The following is a 14902-nucleotide window of genomic DNA, read 5'->3' on the forward strand; positions in this document are numbered from 1 at the left end:
CAAATGGTTGATAAGCGTCCGGATTCGTCAATGTTAAAAAGAATCCATTAACATCACAAGCTGTCCTTTGAATTTCGTAACAAAAAGGCATCTTTCACTGCCTTCAGAACCCACATAATGTGAGTTGCAGTTTGACCCGATTCACTCCGCCCGTTAACCAGATTGAATACCAGAATCGTACCCACTATTCCAACCACTCCATGAATCCAAAGTCCTATTCAAGTTTTGGCATAATGTGTCCAACTCTCTTGATATGAATGATGCGATGATAATATAAACGTTCAAATTTGACCCAGCTGATGATTCCCGGTTTCCAACGCCCAAATCAAAATGACAAAGAATGTAGCTCTTGCATTTAACCCAAAACCAAACATCATCCTCAAAGCTCAACGTGATCCGGCCACAAGTGCTTGCTGGTAGTACGTATATTTGTCCTCCTGTCCGGGTGTTTCAGCCCTCAGAAAAAGGCATCGCGAGTTGCCAAAGTGAATATAGAATCCTTTAGGCCCCAGCGAGACAGGTTTGCCGGTGGACTTGCTGACGGCAAGGAACTCATCGAAGCGTGTTGGCTGGCAGACGTGTGGCCACATGTAAGACGTGGTTGTTGGATAGGCGACAGCTATTGATGGCATCATGAAAAGGAGCATTGCGAGCAGGAGTAGCCCGCCCTGTGTTGCCGTCGTTGCTATCGAGGTGTGATATGACGATAACATCTTGTTCGGAAGTATGGTCTGCGTGTGTTTATGTGTACCTGTGGCCCCTTGTCTCGGTTGTACAGAGTTTCCGTGTGCTTCGAGACTTTTTGTATCAAGCTGATCAAGGTTGTCTCGAGTATTTGGCGTCAATAATGATGAGTTCTGAGCTGTAAAAATTGTAATTTCCAAGAGCAAGGTATCAACTTGAGAAAGTCTTTATTCGTGTGCGCTGTGTTCAGTCTGATGATCGTCCGTCTCAAACCAAGGTAGAGATACCTTGTCCAGGATAGAGAAAGAATATCAACTGGCAGCAGACATCTACCTACATATGTAATAATGCCTTGCAGGAGATAATATACCTACTTAAGAAGAAGTAAGAGCGACATGTATTAATCCTCCACCGCCAGTGCCCAGAGGTGCTAATGGAACCCAACCCCATCTGTTGTCTTTTCACTCTTGGCTGGTGGTCATATTGCACCTACTGCACGCACTGAAAGCCAAATAGCCTGAGCCTCCGCGGCTTTGTCGAACTGAGCTTGGATTCTGGAAAGAAGGGACGAGGTGCCAGACAAGTGGGGGAAGTTCATGCTAAGGTAGGAACATTGGGGAAGAAATGTCATGCTCGCAAAAGATCGTCGCCTTGTCAATTCCCCAGGTCAAAGTGTAATTACTTATATGCAACTTAAACCGAGATAGTAGTCTTACTCGCATAGGCCGGGAAGGACGGGTGTGGATAGCGTGGTCATGAATTGTAAGTTCCTGGGGCTTCTTGCCGGTCACGCTCAGACTTGGAGGTCCGAACTTATCCGGGTCCTGCGTTTTCGCCATATACAGTGGCAGGTCTTGTGGTCTTCAGAGGGCGCCCAAGCGTCGCGTGTCGGTGCGCAAAATTCAGCCAATCGATTTGGTTTAAGAAGTCGGGTAGTTAGGTAGTTAGTTGTTCATCAAGGAACGTCGGAGGAAAGTGGGCACATTTGTATGTACTGGGTAGAACCTTCAAAAGTATATAATAAAATACAGCAAGCAGGCTTTTAGCTTGGCAAAGTCGCAGGATAAAACTTGGAGATCCTGGTGTGTCAAGCTTGAGCTGCCATTAAAATGGAGTGAATGCCTGCAGTAGACTGTTCCCTCCAGCTGTGGCTCATTCCAGTGGGCTGCTGCAGTTAAATAAGGCAACAATACTAACCAGTAAGCTCAAGTCAAGGGTCAAATTGAGGCTCGTGGCTGACGCTTGCCTATTGGCCCTATAACCCCCATCTGCCACCCCGCTGTTACGTTTAGCAAGGAGAACCATTGGCTCATAAACCAATCCGGGCTCCATTTTCCATCAGGGGCAAATGACGACTGGGATCCTTTTTATTTATTTTTTTCCCTTGCAGGCGAAGCCTATGGCGAAGATGTACAGAGGGCCTAGAAACGTACTAAAGATTGGGAACAATTGTCAATAAGGATTTGATTTCATTTCCCTCCAGCAAAGTGGTTTACAAGCTCTTTTTCTTTGAAGATCAAGACCTTGTCGGTGAACCCCTTTCTACATCTGATGCGGCGTTAAAGAAGCAATTTCGTACCATTCTTTTTGCTTTTATTACTTCCATATTTGTTGTAATTCGCCCTGTACCCCGTGGAACCTGGCCGCGTCTTGTCTAGTGTCACTCTGGTCCCAAGACAAAGTCCCTCCCTTAAACTCTCAGCCTCGCAACCCTAAAATTTATAAAACACGTCTACTGAAAAGTTGGGGCATGCGTACCGTCCGGTTTCGCATCCTCAACGCCCTCATATAAAACAGCAGGAATGAGGAGAACATCGGTATCGCTGCCGACAAACAACAAAGTCGCCCGCGACCCATACGAGAAACGCGCACGTTACGAGGCCAACCAGCGAGAGGTCGGCCTTTTCGAGAAGATCACCGAGGCCATGTCGCAGGCTAGGCAGACTCGGTGGTTCAAGACCATCGCCGTTCTGGTCGTCATTTTGTTTCTTTTCTTCTTCCTGTCACCCTCGGGAGGAGTTGACCTGTACAAGAGTGGAGGTACGTCTGTTGTCGCTCAGCGCTTACTATTCTTTTTTTTTTTTTTTTTTTTAATAAAAAAAAATACCACCAAAAAACCAATTGCTTCAATCGGGTTCTTCTGGCCTGTGCGTTCATGGCTGTATACGACGCTTGGGCAAACCATGAATGCGATAACGATGCGATGACAGGTAGCCGTGATAATCCTTTTCAGGATGCTAAACTAACGTCGTCATCTTGACACTTGCTCGATAGTTCCCTCAGCTACTAGCCCCAATTCAGGACAGGCCCCCGCCGACGCCTCTTATGGCACCGACAAGTGCACTCGATCCTTCTCCAAGGACAAGCCCATCGTCCAATATGTTCTCATGATCGACGCCGGCAGCACCGGCTCGCGCATCCACGTCTACAAGTTCAACAACTGCGGCGCCGCCCCAGAGCTCGAGAACGAGCTCTTCAAGCAGACCGAGAAGCGCGAGGGCGGCAGCGGCCTGAGCGCCTACCCCGATGACCCCGAGGCTGCCGCAAAGTCGCTCGACCCTCTCATGGAAGCGGCTGTGAAGGAGGTCCCCGAGAAGCTCCGATCCTGCACTCCGGTCGCCGTCAAAGCCACGGCGGGTCTGCGCCTGCTCGGCGACGTCAAGAGCGGCAAGATCCTCGAGGCCGTCCGCCGCCACCTCGAGAACGACTACCCCTTCCCGGTGGTGGCCGACCAGTCTGGCGTCTCTATCATGGACGGCAAGGATGAGGCCATCTATGCCTGGGTCACCGTCAACTACCTGCTCGGCAAGATCGGCGGCCCCGACAAGAGCGAGACGGCCGCCGTCCTCGACCTCGGTGGCGGCTCCACACAGATCGTCTTCGAGCCGACCTTCAAGGACGCCCCCAACGGCGGCATGCCCGCCAAGCTGGCCGAGGGCGACCACAAGTACGAGCTGCAGTTTGGCGGCCGCAAGTTCGAGCTCTACCAGCACAGCCACCTGGGCTACGGCCTGATGAGCGCCCGCGAGGCCATCTTCAAGGCCCTGATCGACGAGATCTACTCGTCCAAGAAGGGCGACAAGTCGTGGCTCAACGCCCCCGTCGTCAACCCCTGCTTCGGCGCCGGCATGGCCAAGACCATCAAGGTCAAGTTTGGCGAAGGCCACCCGCTCGGCAAGGAGATGGAGATCAACATGACGGGGCCCAAGTCCGGAGCGCCCGCCCAGTGCCGTGCCCTGGCCGAGAAGATTCTCAAGAAGGACGCCGAGTGCAAGCTCGCCCCTTGCTCCTTCAACGGCGTCCACCAGCCCTCCATCGCAAAGACCTTTGCCAAGGAGGACATGTACTTCCTGTCCTACTTTACCGACCGCGCCGAGGCCCTCGGCATGCCCGAGTCCTTCTCGCTCAAGGAGATGCGCGACCTCGCCGAGCAGGTCTGCGGCGGCAAGGAGTCCTGGGGCGTCTTCTCGGGCGTCAAGGGCGCCCTCGAGGAGCTCGAGGGTCGCCCCGAGTACTGCCTCGACCTCAACTTCATGCTCGCCCTCGTCCACACCGGATACGAGATGCCCATTGACCGTGAGGTCAAGGTCGCCAAGAAGATCAAGGGCAATGAGCTTGGCTGGTGCCTGGGAGCTAGGTATGTTTTGTTCTTTCATATTTTGTTTTTGTCTTTTTCATTGGATTTTTGCTAACAATACATCAACAAAAAAAAAGTCTTCCATTGCTCGCCACGGGATCCGGATGGACCTGCAAGATTGCCGAAGTCCACTGAGCGGTTTCAACGAAATTTCTGAATGATCACGCCCTCAAACCTTCACTTATATCGGCATGGGCTTGAATGCCCGCAAATATCACGAAACTACGGAACCCCAAGCGGGCCATGAATCTGGATGCGGCATTGGGAATTGACAGATGTGTAGAATAACCGTGCCACAGACCGGACACCATTCAACTCGTTACTATTACAGGGGCACACAGGTAGAACGCCCGGGATGATGGCGAAAAAGGAAGTTCTAGATTATCTTACATATCAGAAGATGGAAATGTGGAATGTTTCTTCATTAATTTCAAGCAGTTTGTTTTAATCCACGCGAACAAGCCCCTTCCAATGCTGTCGACTAATATTTTTTTCCATGGAAATTAAACAATACGGTAAACTGGTTTATACCGGCGGCGTAACCATTGCAATTACATCTTCGATGACGTCTTCAGGGCCAATATCCTCCAGCACGGCTTTCACGGCTGCCAAATCGCTCCCCCATTGCATGCTGCGCTCCGCTGATGCTTCTACCATCTTGATGCGGTGCAGATAGACCTTTTTGGCTGCCATGGCAACCAGAGAAGGTGTGACAAAGTCGAGTCCATGGAGCGGAGCCAGACACTTGATCAGTCGTTCGAAGTGCTTAGTAGCCATGGGGGTAATGCCGCCATCCACAGCGCGGTGAATTCGCAGAAAGGATACGATATTCATTTGATAGCGTACCACTTCAATGTCAAACTGGACATCCTGCGTGGCTTTGGCCAACGTGCTCACATCCTAAACGAAGAGTGGTATTCATGTCAGTCCAGAAGATATGCAGTGAGGAGACAGATATAGGGCAACCTACAGCATCAGAAAACGCCGGCTCCGTGGCAGTGTCCTCGGCAGCTCGCATTTCCTCCAGGTTCACGAAGCCGTCCTCCGGATCATGCCAGTGCGCCATGTACAGCAGGTCGTTGAGGTGGGGGTTGACGCGAGCCTGGCCACCAGAATCGGCCCCCACCACCGCAATCAGAAAAAACGGTCTCGGGGCTGTCTGGACCGTGGTGCGGGTGAATATGCGTCGCGTCCGCAGCAGCTCAAGGGCCTGGGCCTGCACGGCCGACGGTGCGCGGTCCAGGTTCCTGGCCAGAACGACGTTGGCGATTGCACCGGGCCCGGGCAGGGCGCTGGTGCTGGTTCCGGTGGCGTTGTATGCACCAGAAGAACTCGACGAAATCAGGGGCGAGCGCGGGGGTTGCAGGCCGCCGCCGCGTAGGAGGGGCGGCGTGGTCACCGACTGGGACTGAAAGTACGAATCATTGCCCCGTGTCTGGAGAGGCGACGTCGAGCCCGGTCGCACATATGGCGAAGAAGGCGTAGGAAGGAGGACCGAGGTTGCAAAGTCTTCGAGGGTGGTGTTGGCGTGGCAGTCTACGGTGACGCAGGTGAGGCCAAAAGTGCGGGTTGCAATCTGGATTGGGGTCAACGAACTGCGTCGACGTGATAGACAAAAATATTTATGCTATGGTTTGTCTGTCCAAATAAGCATCACATCGCAGTTGAAAGTCCTTACCAAGTGAAGTTCGCCAACCAGATCGTTCAAAGCTTCCGACGGGGTGCTGATCAAGCAGTGCTCCCGGCTTATAAGACAGAGCAAGACGGCAAGCTCTATGTCGCTCAGGTTATGCACCTTGTCCAACAGATCATCATCCGCCATCGAATCTGTCGCGGCGTCCAGACGGACCCATTGAGCGTCGCAGCGCGCGCCGGCACCCTGCTGGGTATTATTCGCCTGGTAGCGCGTTGATTGAGTGTTTCGAATCGCTACTGGATTGGAATTCGGATGTGGTTTCCTGATGGTTGGACTGCGGCAGCGTAACCGTTCATATCCAAATGGAGCATTACAGCGGTGTGGGGTGGGACTTGCACTCAGACTGACAATCCATGTCCAACACTGTGATGAACTAGCCTGGTATAGTTTAGCTCGGACCCCACTGCTATACATGATTGGCTCAACACAGTAGCATGACCGCTTAGCCAAGCAAGGCCCAAGCTTGATGGGCAGGCACAGCGAGCGCTATCTGAGTCCTGTGAACTCCGCGTCATTCATGAGCCGCCGCTACCTACCTAGGATACGAAAGCTCGACTCCAATCCAATCCGCCATCATACCTTACCTACCTGACCGTTGATTGAATCGAAACTACCGACCGATTCACGTTCCGTGGGAAAGACCACCACAACAAGCCAGCTCGACAATTCATACGGACGGCGGAACTTCTAGCAGTGTGCGCTCCTCGATACACTCATTACCACGCACTGTCCAGAACCGTTTTCGCCTCCGCTACGAGTCCCTACCTATCCGACAACTTATCGAATACACACATCATCGAACCTCGGGCTAGATTCCGACCGACACCTTCGAGTTACCTACCACCACACACAACATCTCGCCCAACATGTCGTCCAGAAAGAAGGTTCTTTTGAAGGTGCGAACGGTCTGGGATGCATAATATAAAACCTGCCGATTGCGCAGTCGTTAACAGAAAAAAATAAATACGACTAACACGTCTGTCAGGTCATCATCCTTGGTGACAGTGGTGTCGGCAAGACCAGCTTGATGAACCAATATGTAAGCGCCAGAATCAAGTCAAGGCGCCGGCCTCACGCGCCGAGACAAACGCGGTGCTGACTTCGACTCGCTTTGTGATATAGGTCAACAAGAAGTTCAGTGCCAGCTACAAGGCCACCATTGGTGCCGATTTCCTGACGCGGGAGGTGCTTGTTGACGACCGTCAAGTTACTATGCAGGTGCGTTATAGGCGTCTTCCCCTGCATTCCTGGATTTACACGAGATTGTGGCATTGTGCTAACACTGTAGTTATATTGGATCAGCTCTGGGATACTGCTGGCCAGGAGAGATTCCAGTCACTGGGTGTTGCGTTCTACCGTGGAGCGGATTGTTGCGTTCTCGTCTTTGACGTCAACAACTCCAAGAGCTTTGACGCCCTTGACAGCTGGCGTGATGAGTTTCTGATCCAAGCTTCACCGCGGGACCCTGACAACTTTCCATTTGTAAGAGGAGACTCGTTTACATGCCTTTAGATGGACAGCGACTAACGCGTTTGCTTCAGGTTGTGTTGGGAAACAAGATTGATGTTGAGGAGAGCAAACGAGTGGTAAGAAACGCTTCTTGGCTTTTAAAATTGTTGGTAATATCGGTCGTGAAGAGTGCTAACACAGGTTGCAGATTTCAACTAAACGCGCCATGACCTTTTGCCAGTCCAAAGGTGGCATTCCGTACTTTGAGACAAGTGCAAAGGAGGCCATCAACGTAGAGCAAGCCTTTGAAGGTGAGTGCGACGGTTCCTCGATTATAGTTGACGACACAACTTTGCCAATTCATTGCTGACACTGTCTGCTTGATCAGTCATTGCCCGGAACGCTCTGGCCCAAGAGGAGTCGGAAGAGTTCAGCGGTGACTTCCAGGACCCCATCAACATCCATATCGACAACGACAGGGATGGATGCGCCTGTTAAAGTATAGCCCTTTGGATATTTCAGCGTGCTTTTTTGGACGAGCTTGAGCTCGACTTGGCGACAATAGACAGACCATGTTCGTTTGGTCGGACAGCTTGATTCTTTTGTCGTTTCCAGCCGCATCACCGGGATGGTTTTTTTTTAGACTTTTCACGTGTATTCGATATCTCTTGGACTGCTTGTCCCAAGAAGCAATGTACCATACATCACACGCGGCTGCTTTGGTCTGTTCTTCTCATTTTTTACACGTAGTAAGCAAAAGAAACTACAGTCGCGCGGGGTACCCATGCATTCCAGGAAATGATTGAGGCTTATGTTGCCATGCGATACTTCTATCATCCCGTCTCGACGAACCTGCCGTAATTCATGTAAAGCTTGATTATGCCACAATGAGCCACATTTATGGATGGGAGAGTTTACTTGGTCGGTATCCAATACGGGACAAGATAAGAGAGAAAAAAAAGGTGTCGAATCGTATTTTGGCCTGTGGCTGTTCAGATGAGCGGCCGGCGAATTCACATCAGCAAATTTCATGTGACGGCGTGTTCTTGTATGCCTTTATTTGACAAAGTGAAGGTACCTTATGTAGCTTAGGTACACAAAGTAACAATTGTTACCAGCACCAGACTAGATTCAGATCGTGGCCTCCAAGTTAGCAACGGGAATCGCGGTCGGAGCGCCCAGAAATGTCTGACTGGTGGGGCCAGCATGTGCCGTGGACATGCCGTCGTCCCGTGCTTGCCGTGGCGCGCCCTGTCGTCCCACCATACATCCGGGAAATCTGCGCCAGCGATTGTCAACGTCAATGATTCGTCCAATGTGGAATCCAGCAATGAACAGGTGGGCGTTTAGTCAAGTAAGCCAGTCGAAGGCCTTGGCTTGGAACGAAAGGCCGCCTTACCGCCGTTTAAATAAGAAAACAAAAATAAAAATAAAAACACGGGACCAAAACCAAGAAAGATAGCCAGCTGAAACAGCCAACACCCCTGTGCTTGGCTACACGACAAGGGGTTTCCAACGTTTTACTGTAGTAGCCTTGGGGCGTCAGATCAAATTTATCGGTGCCGATGAGATCTCCGGTTTTCCTACCCGATGACGAGATGGCAGAACGAATCTGTTGCAGAAATTTTAATCCTTCCATCTTCCTTCGTATGTCATACTATTAGCGTGCTCTATTTTGGGGGGCGCTTACGACGACGCTTCATCTAGCCGACGCTCAAGGTGAACAGATCGCGACAGCATAATCGACAAAGCCAATTTCTAATCGACGACTGAAGTAGCAAAAGAACAAAAGCGGATTTACGGGCATTATAACTTCATTCCTGGCCAACCTCCCAACTCAAGGACGAACAGCCACCCCCCGATTCCGAATGAGCACCCCACGGAGGGCGAATTAATGAGCGCGGAATTTCTGCTTGGTCCAAACGACGCGGAACCGCCGTTGATACGGGGCTTATCTTTGCTCTGAACGCGCACCCACCCGATCCTCCTCCCAAAGTACGTTCGGGCACTTCCGCGAGCAAAACAGGATGGCGGCGGAACCGGCACTGCCAGCAGACCTGGCCTCCCCCAACAATCGTATAGCGCAACGCAGCCGAGGGTCGTCAACGCGGAGGACGAGGTCCATATCGACCGGTAGGATGCTGGAGGATACCGCGGCGTCCCGGGGCGCCGGCGGGCTGCAGAAGAGGTTTGGGCTGGCCATGTTTGCGCGCAGGACGCTGGGTATCATGCTGCTGTCGGTGACGGTGCTCTTGTGGACTGTTTCCAACTTCCTTGCCAGTGTGAGTTTCCATGCGCGGCCCCTTTTACATATGGCAGCTTTTTTTTTTTTTGCGGGTTGGATGGGGTGACGCTGACCTGTTTGTCTTTGTGACTCGGCTCTAGTATATCTTTTCCGACAACACATACAGCAAACCATTCTTCGTGGTGTATTGCAACTCGTCGATATTCGCGATGTCTTTAATACCTATGCTTATCAAATATGTGCAAAAGAACGGCATAGATGGGCTGCGCAACGCAGCCGTAGAGCTGTGGAGGGAGCAGAAGCGATGCGGGCTCGGGGTGGGATCCCGAGGCGGCCCACCGAAGCAGATAGGGGGCGAGGCGGACGGCGGCGAGGACGAGGAGAGGCTTCTGGTGGACGACGAGCCCAGCCTGGAGTCGTTCGAGGGCGAGATGGAGGCGCGTGAGGAGCGGCTCGACTTTAGGGGTACGGCGTGGCTGAGCCTCGAGTTCAGCATGCTCTGGTTCGTGGCCAACTACTTTGCGTCGGCGTGCCTCGAGTACACGAGCGTGGGCAGCGTGACGATCCTGACGTCGACCAGCAGCGTCTGGACGCTCATCTTTTGCGCCGCCATGGGCGTCGAAGGGTTCTCGATGCGCAAGCTGGGTGGGGTCCTGGCCAGCCTCGCGGGAGTGGTGCTTATCTCGACGGTGGACCTGAGCGGGCGCAGCGACGAGGACAGGGGAAACTTTCCACACAAGTCGCAGTTGGAAATAGCCATTGGCGACTCGATGGCCTTTGTCAGCGCCATAATCTACGGTCTATACGTCACGGTCATGAAGAGGCGGGTGGGCAACGAGGACAGGGTCAACATGCCCTTGTTCTTTGGACTGGTTGGGCTGCTGAATTTGCTGCTACTATGGCCAGTATTTATCTTTTTGCATTTTACTGGGATAGAGACTGTAAGTGTCAAAGTCTGACATGGTGCCACGCATGATATATGTGCTTGTCTTTGTCAGAAGTCCAGAGAGCTAACCGCTACTGACTGTCATAAACAGTTTCAATTACCCCCAAGTGGGAAGGTATGGACAATTATTATTGTAAGTTGGACAATGCCATGCATGCACTCCAGAGGTCCGGGCACGAGACTGACAGTCGCCAAAACAATCAGGCCAACTCATTATCATCATTTATGAGCGACATGTCCTGGGCGTACGCCATGCTGCTCACGACGCCGCTAGTGGTGACAGTCGGCTTGTCACTCACAATCCCCCTCTCTCTCATCGGTGAGATGATTCAGTACCAGCAATTTTCGAGCTGGATATACTGGGTCGGTGCTGCGATAGTGTTACTGTCTTTCGTGTTTATCAATCACGAAAGTCACGAGGATGACGAGTCGGTTCGAGATCGCAGGCGAGAGGAGGCTGCAGCAGGAGCATCAAGTAGCAGCTCGATTGCTGTATGAGCTCTCACTAAAGTGGGTTTAGATATATATGATTGGTCCTCCCCCAGGGATCACTACATGACATTTTTTTGGGGTTATAAAGAGGGCATGGCATCTGCATTGTTTTATATGGCGTTATCTCTGTATATATGTATCGATCGGGTCTTTTTATCTGGGAGGTTTCTTGTGTCAACGGTCAGACACTACTAGATCTAGCTCTAGAGGGAGGTTTGTATAATCGGTGCCGAGCATGATGATATAGCACTTTTCGGATAATTTTCAGACAACTTGCCTAGGTACCTAGCTTAGGTATCCAAGCAGTGATGTGTTCCATGAGATAATGCCGTAGTGTTGTGTTCTTGTGACTGTGATATGCCAGTCATTACTGCATTGACTTGACCAGCGACAGGCCAGGTGAGGGTGGATGGACTCAGTGCATGGCATACATACTATCAGATGCATGGAATATTTGGTGCATAAATGCATCGACAATCAGATGCACCCAACAGTTGATTATCTATAATTATCAAAAGAACAACTCCGACTATCAACTCCGCCCAACACCCCTGGCTGGTAGGAACAAACCTAAGCAAAGGTCACAGCGGTCATACAGCGTATGTACAGTAAGTAAGTCTGGACTGGCCGGTGGGGGGTCCCTGGGACCCACCTGTCATGGCCAACTTTTCATCAGCTGAGGTGCGATCGACCGATCTGATGCATGAGCGCTAACACCGAGTGCTGAACCCTTCCCTTGGATCGGTTTAACATGAATGGGCTTTTCAAATGCGCAGGAGCCATTTCCTCTGATATCCATGTTTTTATTTTATTTTTTTTGCTGTATCAACCCTGGCGTAAAGAAACAAGAGATACTTGAGCCGACAAATCTAATATTTTCTTTTCATCTGTCGACGTTGAGATCTTGTCTATCCTATCCGGTCCGTTGTGACATCAACCATGGAGTCCTCTTAACTTGTTCACTAATCCACTCACTCGCCACAATCATTTTCTTCTCTTTTTTACCAGCGCCAATGGAAGCCACAGGTCTGGAGCAAGCTCCCCGCTGACGGAGGACCAAAAACACTAAGGGTCTACCTTAACCTACCAGCTTCCAGTTTGCCCAGGAAGGATTACCGGGAAAATGGCCACGTTCGTTTTCGTTCTGCGGTTCGCGGCAATGGTTTCCCAAGTAGGCAGGCAAGGCAAAAAAAGCCGTTTCGCCCTTCAGTCAGACCCGGTAAAACAGAATCAAAAAATTAGGGATGTTTGCTTAGGTTGCCACTGATGTATTCTTTATCTGAATAAACAAGACATCAATCTCTCTCTCTCTTTTTTTTTTTGTCTCCCCTTGTTATTTCCAGCTCATTTCTTTGCCCAAGTACGTATCCTTATCTGTATGTATATGCCTTCTTTTCCTTTTTATTCCCAGCTGCTTTCGTCATCACCAATTTATTCATCGCATCACCACCTTGTTACTTCCCGTCCCGTCCTTAGGGCTGCAGAGGGCTCCTTTGTAGTTCATCGGACTCTCCAGGACGCTAACTCAGTCAAGGGGCGTCGTTGCCTCCACTGGGTTCTTTTGTAGAGTGGTTCCTTTTTTTTTTTTGGTATCGCTCCTTCCTTTTGTTTTACCTACCTATTGCAAGCAGCCAGACAGTCGGCCTAGACCTTTTGCAAGGCCCATCGTTTTATTTATCCCCCCGCAGTTTCTTTCCCAAAAAAGTACTCACGGTCGACAAAGTCGATCATACTACAAACCCCCCCTCCTTGAGATCGAGTTTAACGTAGCAACAAACCAGCTGAACCTATTTCCTGATAACCCTTTTACACTGCTTTCAATTTGCTTATAAATGTAGAACCTGGCAGTTTTGATAATCCAACTCTTCAGATTTTGGTCAAACCCGCTACCTTCTCTGTCAAGGCCCTCTACATAAGAGGGTTCCCCTTTGCCTAAAGTCTACCTACCCTGGACAGGGAGCTCAGGTCCTCTTCGCCCACTTATATCGCCATCACCTATGGCTCTTCCAGACTCATCCAAAGAGGATGCCAACAAAGGCTTGGGCAAGAAGATCAATGCTTCCACCAGGCTAGTACATCGAACGCTTAATAAGCTTATACTGGATCGACTGCCATTGGCGCTTCCACCAAGAGCGCAAAACCCTTCACTATACACTTCGGGCATACTGCACATAGCATCTATTTACATTGCATTTGAGTCATTATGGCGGCAAATACTCCACTCTCAACCCCTAGACAATGATAAGCCAGACGACCTGTTCTGGACCAAGATGATCCCACTTGGAAGGGTAAACCACAAGCAACCCACCTTCCCATGGCCATTTTCCACAAAGACAAAATCCAGCAAGAGGATACGGGGGCTTCTGGCCGATATGTACGATGCCAAGCTGGAAAGGACGCCGCGGCTGGTGGCAGACATCCGCGCTCTGACGGGTTGGTCCAGGGACGAAGTGACGGCCGAAGTACGCGCCATCACGACGGGTGATGGTGCACTTGCCCGTATGGTACGACATATGAACGAGTCGGTTTGCGAAAACCCGCACGTCTTGCTCGCTTACGGATGGGTCATGTACATGGCGCTTTTCTCGGGCGGGCGGTTCATGCGGGCGACGCTCGAAAACGCCGTTGGTGATCCAGACCTACCATTTTGGGCGGCGAACCCAGGACGTATAGCGCCAGGGCAACGACAGTCTGTTTCAGGACGGACCGCCATAGAAGACCCAGGATTTGCAGAACACGGTGGTGAACATCCCTCGTGTGTCCGCGTCCTCGAGGGTGATAGCGGGCACAGGCTGCCGCTTGATTTTCTGCACTTTTCGACGGAGCGTGACGGGGAGGATCTCAAAGAAGCGTTCAAGAGCCGCATCGAGACAGTGGAGGCGTCACTTACACCGGCGAAACTGGATGACGTGGTGCAGGAAGCCATGTGCATCTTCGAATCCCTGATTCATATTATCGAAGACCTCGACAGGATATGCGGCACGCCAGCAACGACAGGAGTGCAGCCAGGTCTGAGTCCCAGCAGCAACCTGCCACCCACCCCGGGCCCTTCTTCGATCACCTAGTCAGCGGAGGCAAAGACCGACCTGGGAATATGGCCCGAAGCTGCGAGGCTTGGCCTACTGCCCAACACAACAAGCGGTCATTTTGTCGGCGGAGGCGGCGTCCACAGCGTCTGCGCCGACGTCAATGCCGGCAAAGAGACGACCTCCCAGCCCAACTTCAGCAAGTCTTGGTCCGAGATTGTAGCCTCGGGCCGGCTCAGGGACAGCATCGCAGTATCCAAAGAGCGTTCGGCCAAGGCGACGCTGAAGAGAAAGGCGGCGACCATTGGCGTTGGCAATAAAGCCAAGAAGCATGATCGGGACGCCGCCTGAGGGGGTTTTCTTGTGGCTGCGAGCGTGCTTTCTTGTCCGGTCTGCGGTCTATTTGACACAAGCTTCATCTGTAGATGCCCAAGGGGGGCTTGATAGTCAGAGCTGTTGAGTTGGTAATTTGATGACGATATTGGAGTTCGTTGGTTTTATTTTTCCTTCCCCCTCTTTACACCTAACATGCAACATTAGCACAAGATACCCATGTATACGCATAGACAGTTAGATTTCATGCACTCGCAGGACTCCTCGTTTACGCTTCACTCGGATACCAGGCCGTAAGAACCAGATTCACTCATTTTAAGGGTGGTGACTACAGCATGGCAGCATAATTGCGCTTGTATATATCTACCTAACTACCTAATCATACTCGTACTAC

General features: G+C 51.3%; 7 protein-coding genes across 7 annotated transcripts; 5 read left to right on the plus strand and 2 right to left on the minus strand.

The window, feature by feature from the left end:
• Window positions 1-386: 386 nt before the first annotated feature.
• Window positions 387-713, minus strand: PgNI_03424 (uncharacterized protein; the record flags this gene model as incomplete). The annotated part of the gene is made up of 1 exon (XM_031123479.1): window positions 387-713. One exon carries the CDS (start codon window positions 711-713, stop codon window positions 387-389), a length of 327 nt encoding a protein of 108 aa, XP_030985107.1.
• Window positions 714-2486: 1773 nt separating this feature from the next.
• PgNI_03425 (uncharacterized protein) lies at window positions 2487-4456 on the plus strand (the record flags this gene model as incomplete). Its single annotated transcript, XM_031123480.1, has 3 exons — window positions 2487-2724; window positions 2959-4321; window positions 4399-4456. The coding sequence occupies 3 exons, from the start codon at window positions 2487-2489 to the stop codon at window positions 4454-4456; spliced, it is 1659 nt and encodes a 552-aa protein (XP_030985108.1).
• Window positions 4457-4846: 390 nt separating this feature from the next.
• On the minus strand, window positions 4847-6143 carry PgNI_03426 (uncharacterized protein; the record flags this gene model as incomplete). Its single annotated transcript, XM_031123481.1, has 3 exons — window positions 4847-5221; window positions 5292-5897; window positions 6000-6143. 3 exons carry the CDS (start codon window positions 6141-6143, stop codon window positions 4847-4849), a joined length of 1125 nt encoding a protein of 374 aa, XP_030985109.1.
• Window positions 6144-6543: 400 nt separating this feature from the next.
• Window positions 6544-8314, plus strand: PgNI_03427 (uncharacterized protein). The gene is made up of 7 exons (XM_031123482.1): window positions 6544-6913; window positions 7003-7056; window positions 7140-7235; window positions 7320-7499; window positions 7559-7603; window positions 7675-7777; window positions 7855-8314. Exons 1-7 carry the CDS (start codon window positions 6884-6886, stop codon window positions 7962-7964), a joined length of 618 nt encoding a protein of 205 aa, XP_030985110.1. The 5' UTR covers window positions 6544-6883; the 3' UTR covers window positions 7965-8314.
• A 510-nt stretch (window positions 8315-8824) lies between these two features.
• On the plus strand, window positions 8825-11571 carry PgNI_03428 (uncharacterized protein). Its single transcript, XM_031123483.1, has 4 exons — window positions 8825-9748; window positions 9852-10652; window positions 10749-10790; window positions 10862-11571. Exons 1-4 carry the CDS (start codon window positions 9494-9496, stop codon window positions 11153-11155), a joined length of 1392 nt encoding a protein of 463 aa, XP_030985105.1. The 5' UTR covers window positions 8825-9493; the 3' UTR covers window positions 11156-11571.
• A 414-nt stretch (window positions 11572-11985) lies between these two features.
• On the plus strand, window positions 11986-12478 carry PgNI_03429 (uncharacterized protein; the record flags this gene model as incomplete). The annotated part of the gene is made up of 2 exons (XM_031123484.1): window positions 11986-12175; window positions 12247-12478. Coding segments are annotated over 2 exons (360 nt in total), but the record flags the coding sequence as incomplete, so codon positions are not given.
• A 668-nt stretch (window positions 12479-13146) lies between these two features.
• PgNI_03430 (uncharacterized protein) lies at window positions 13147-14526 on the plus strand (the record flags this gene model as incomplete). The annotated part of the gene is made up of 2 exons (XM_031123485.1): window positions 13147-14158; window positions 14219-14526. The coding sequence occupies 2 exons, from the start codon at window positions 13147-13149 to the stop codon at window positions 14524-14526; spliced, it is 1320 nt and encodes a 439-aa protein (XP_030983945.1).
• Between the last annotated feature and the right edge of the window lie 376 nt (window positions 14527-14902).

The sequence above is a fragment of the Pyricularia grisea genome (genome assembly GCF_004355905.1).
Source record: "Pyricularia grisea strain NI907 chromosome Unknown Pyricularia_grisea_NI907_Scaffold_2, whole genome shotgun sequence".
Taxonomy (NCBI): Eukaryota; Fungi; Ascomycota; class Sordariomycetes; order Magnaporthales; family Pyriculariaceae; genus Pyricularia; species Pyricularia grisea.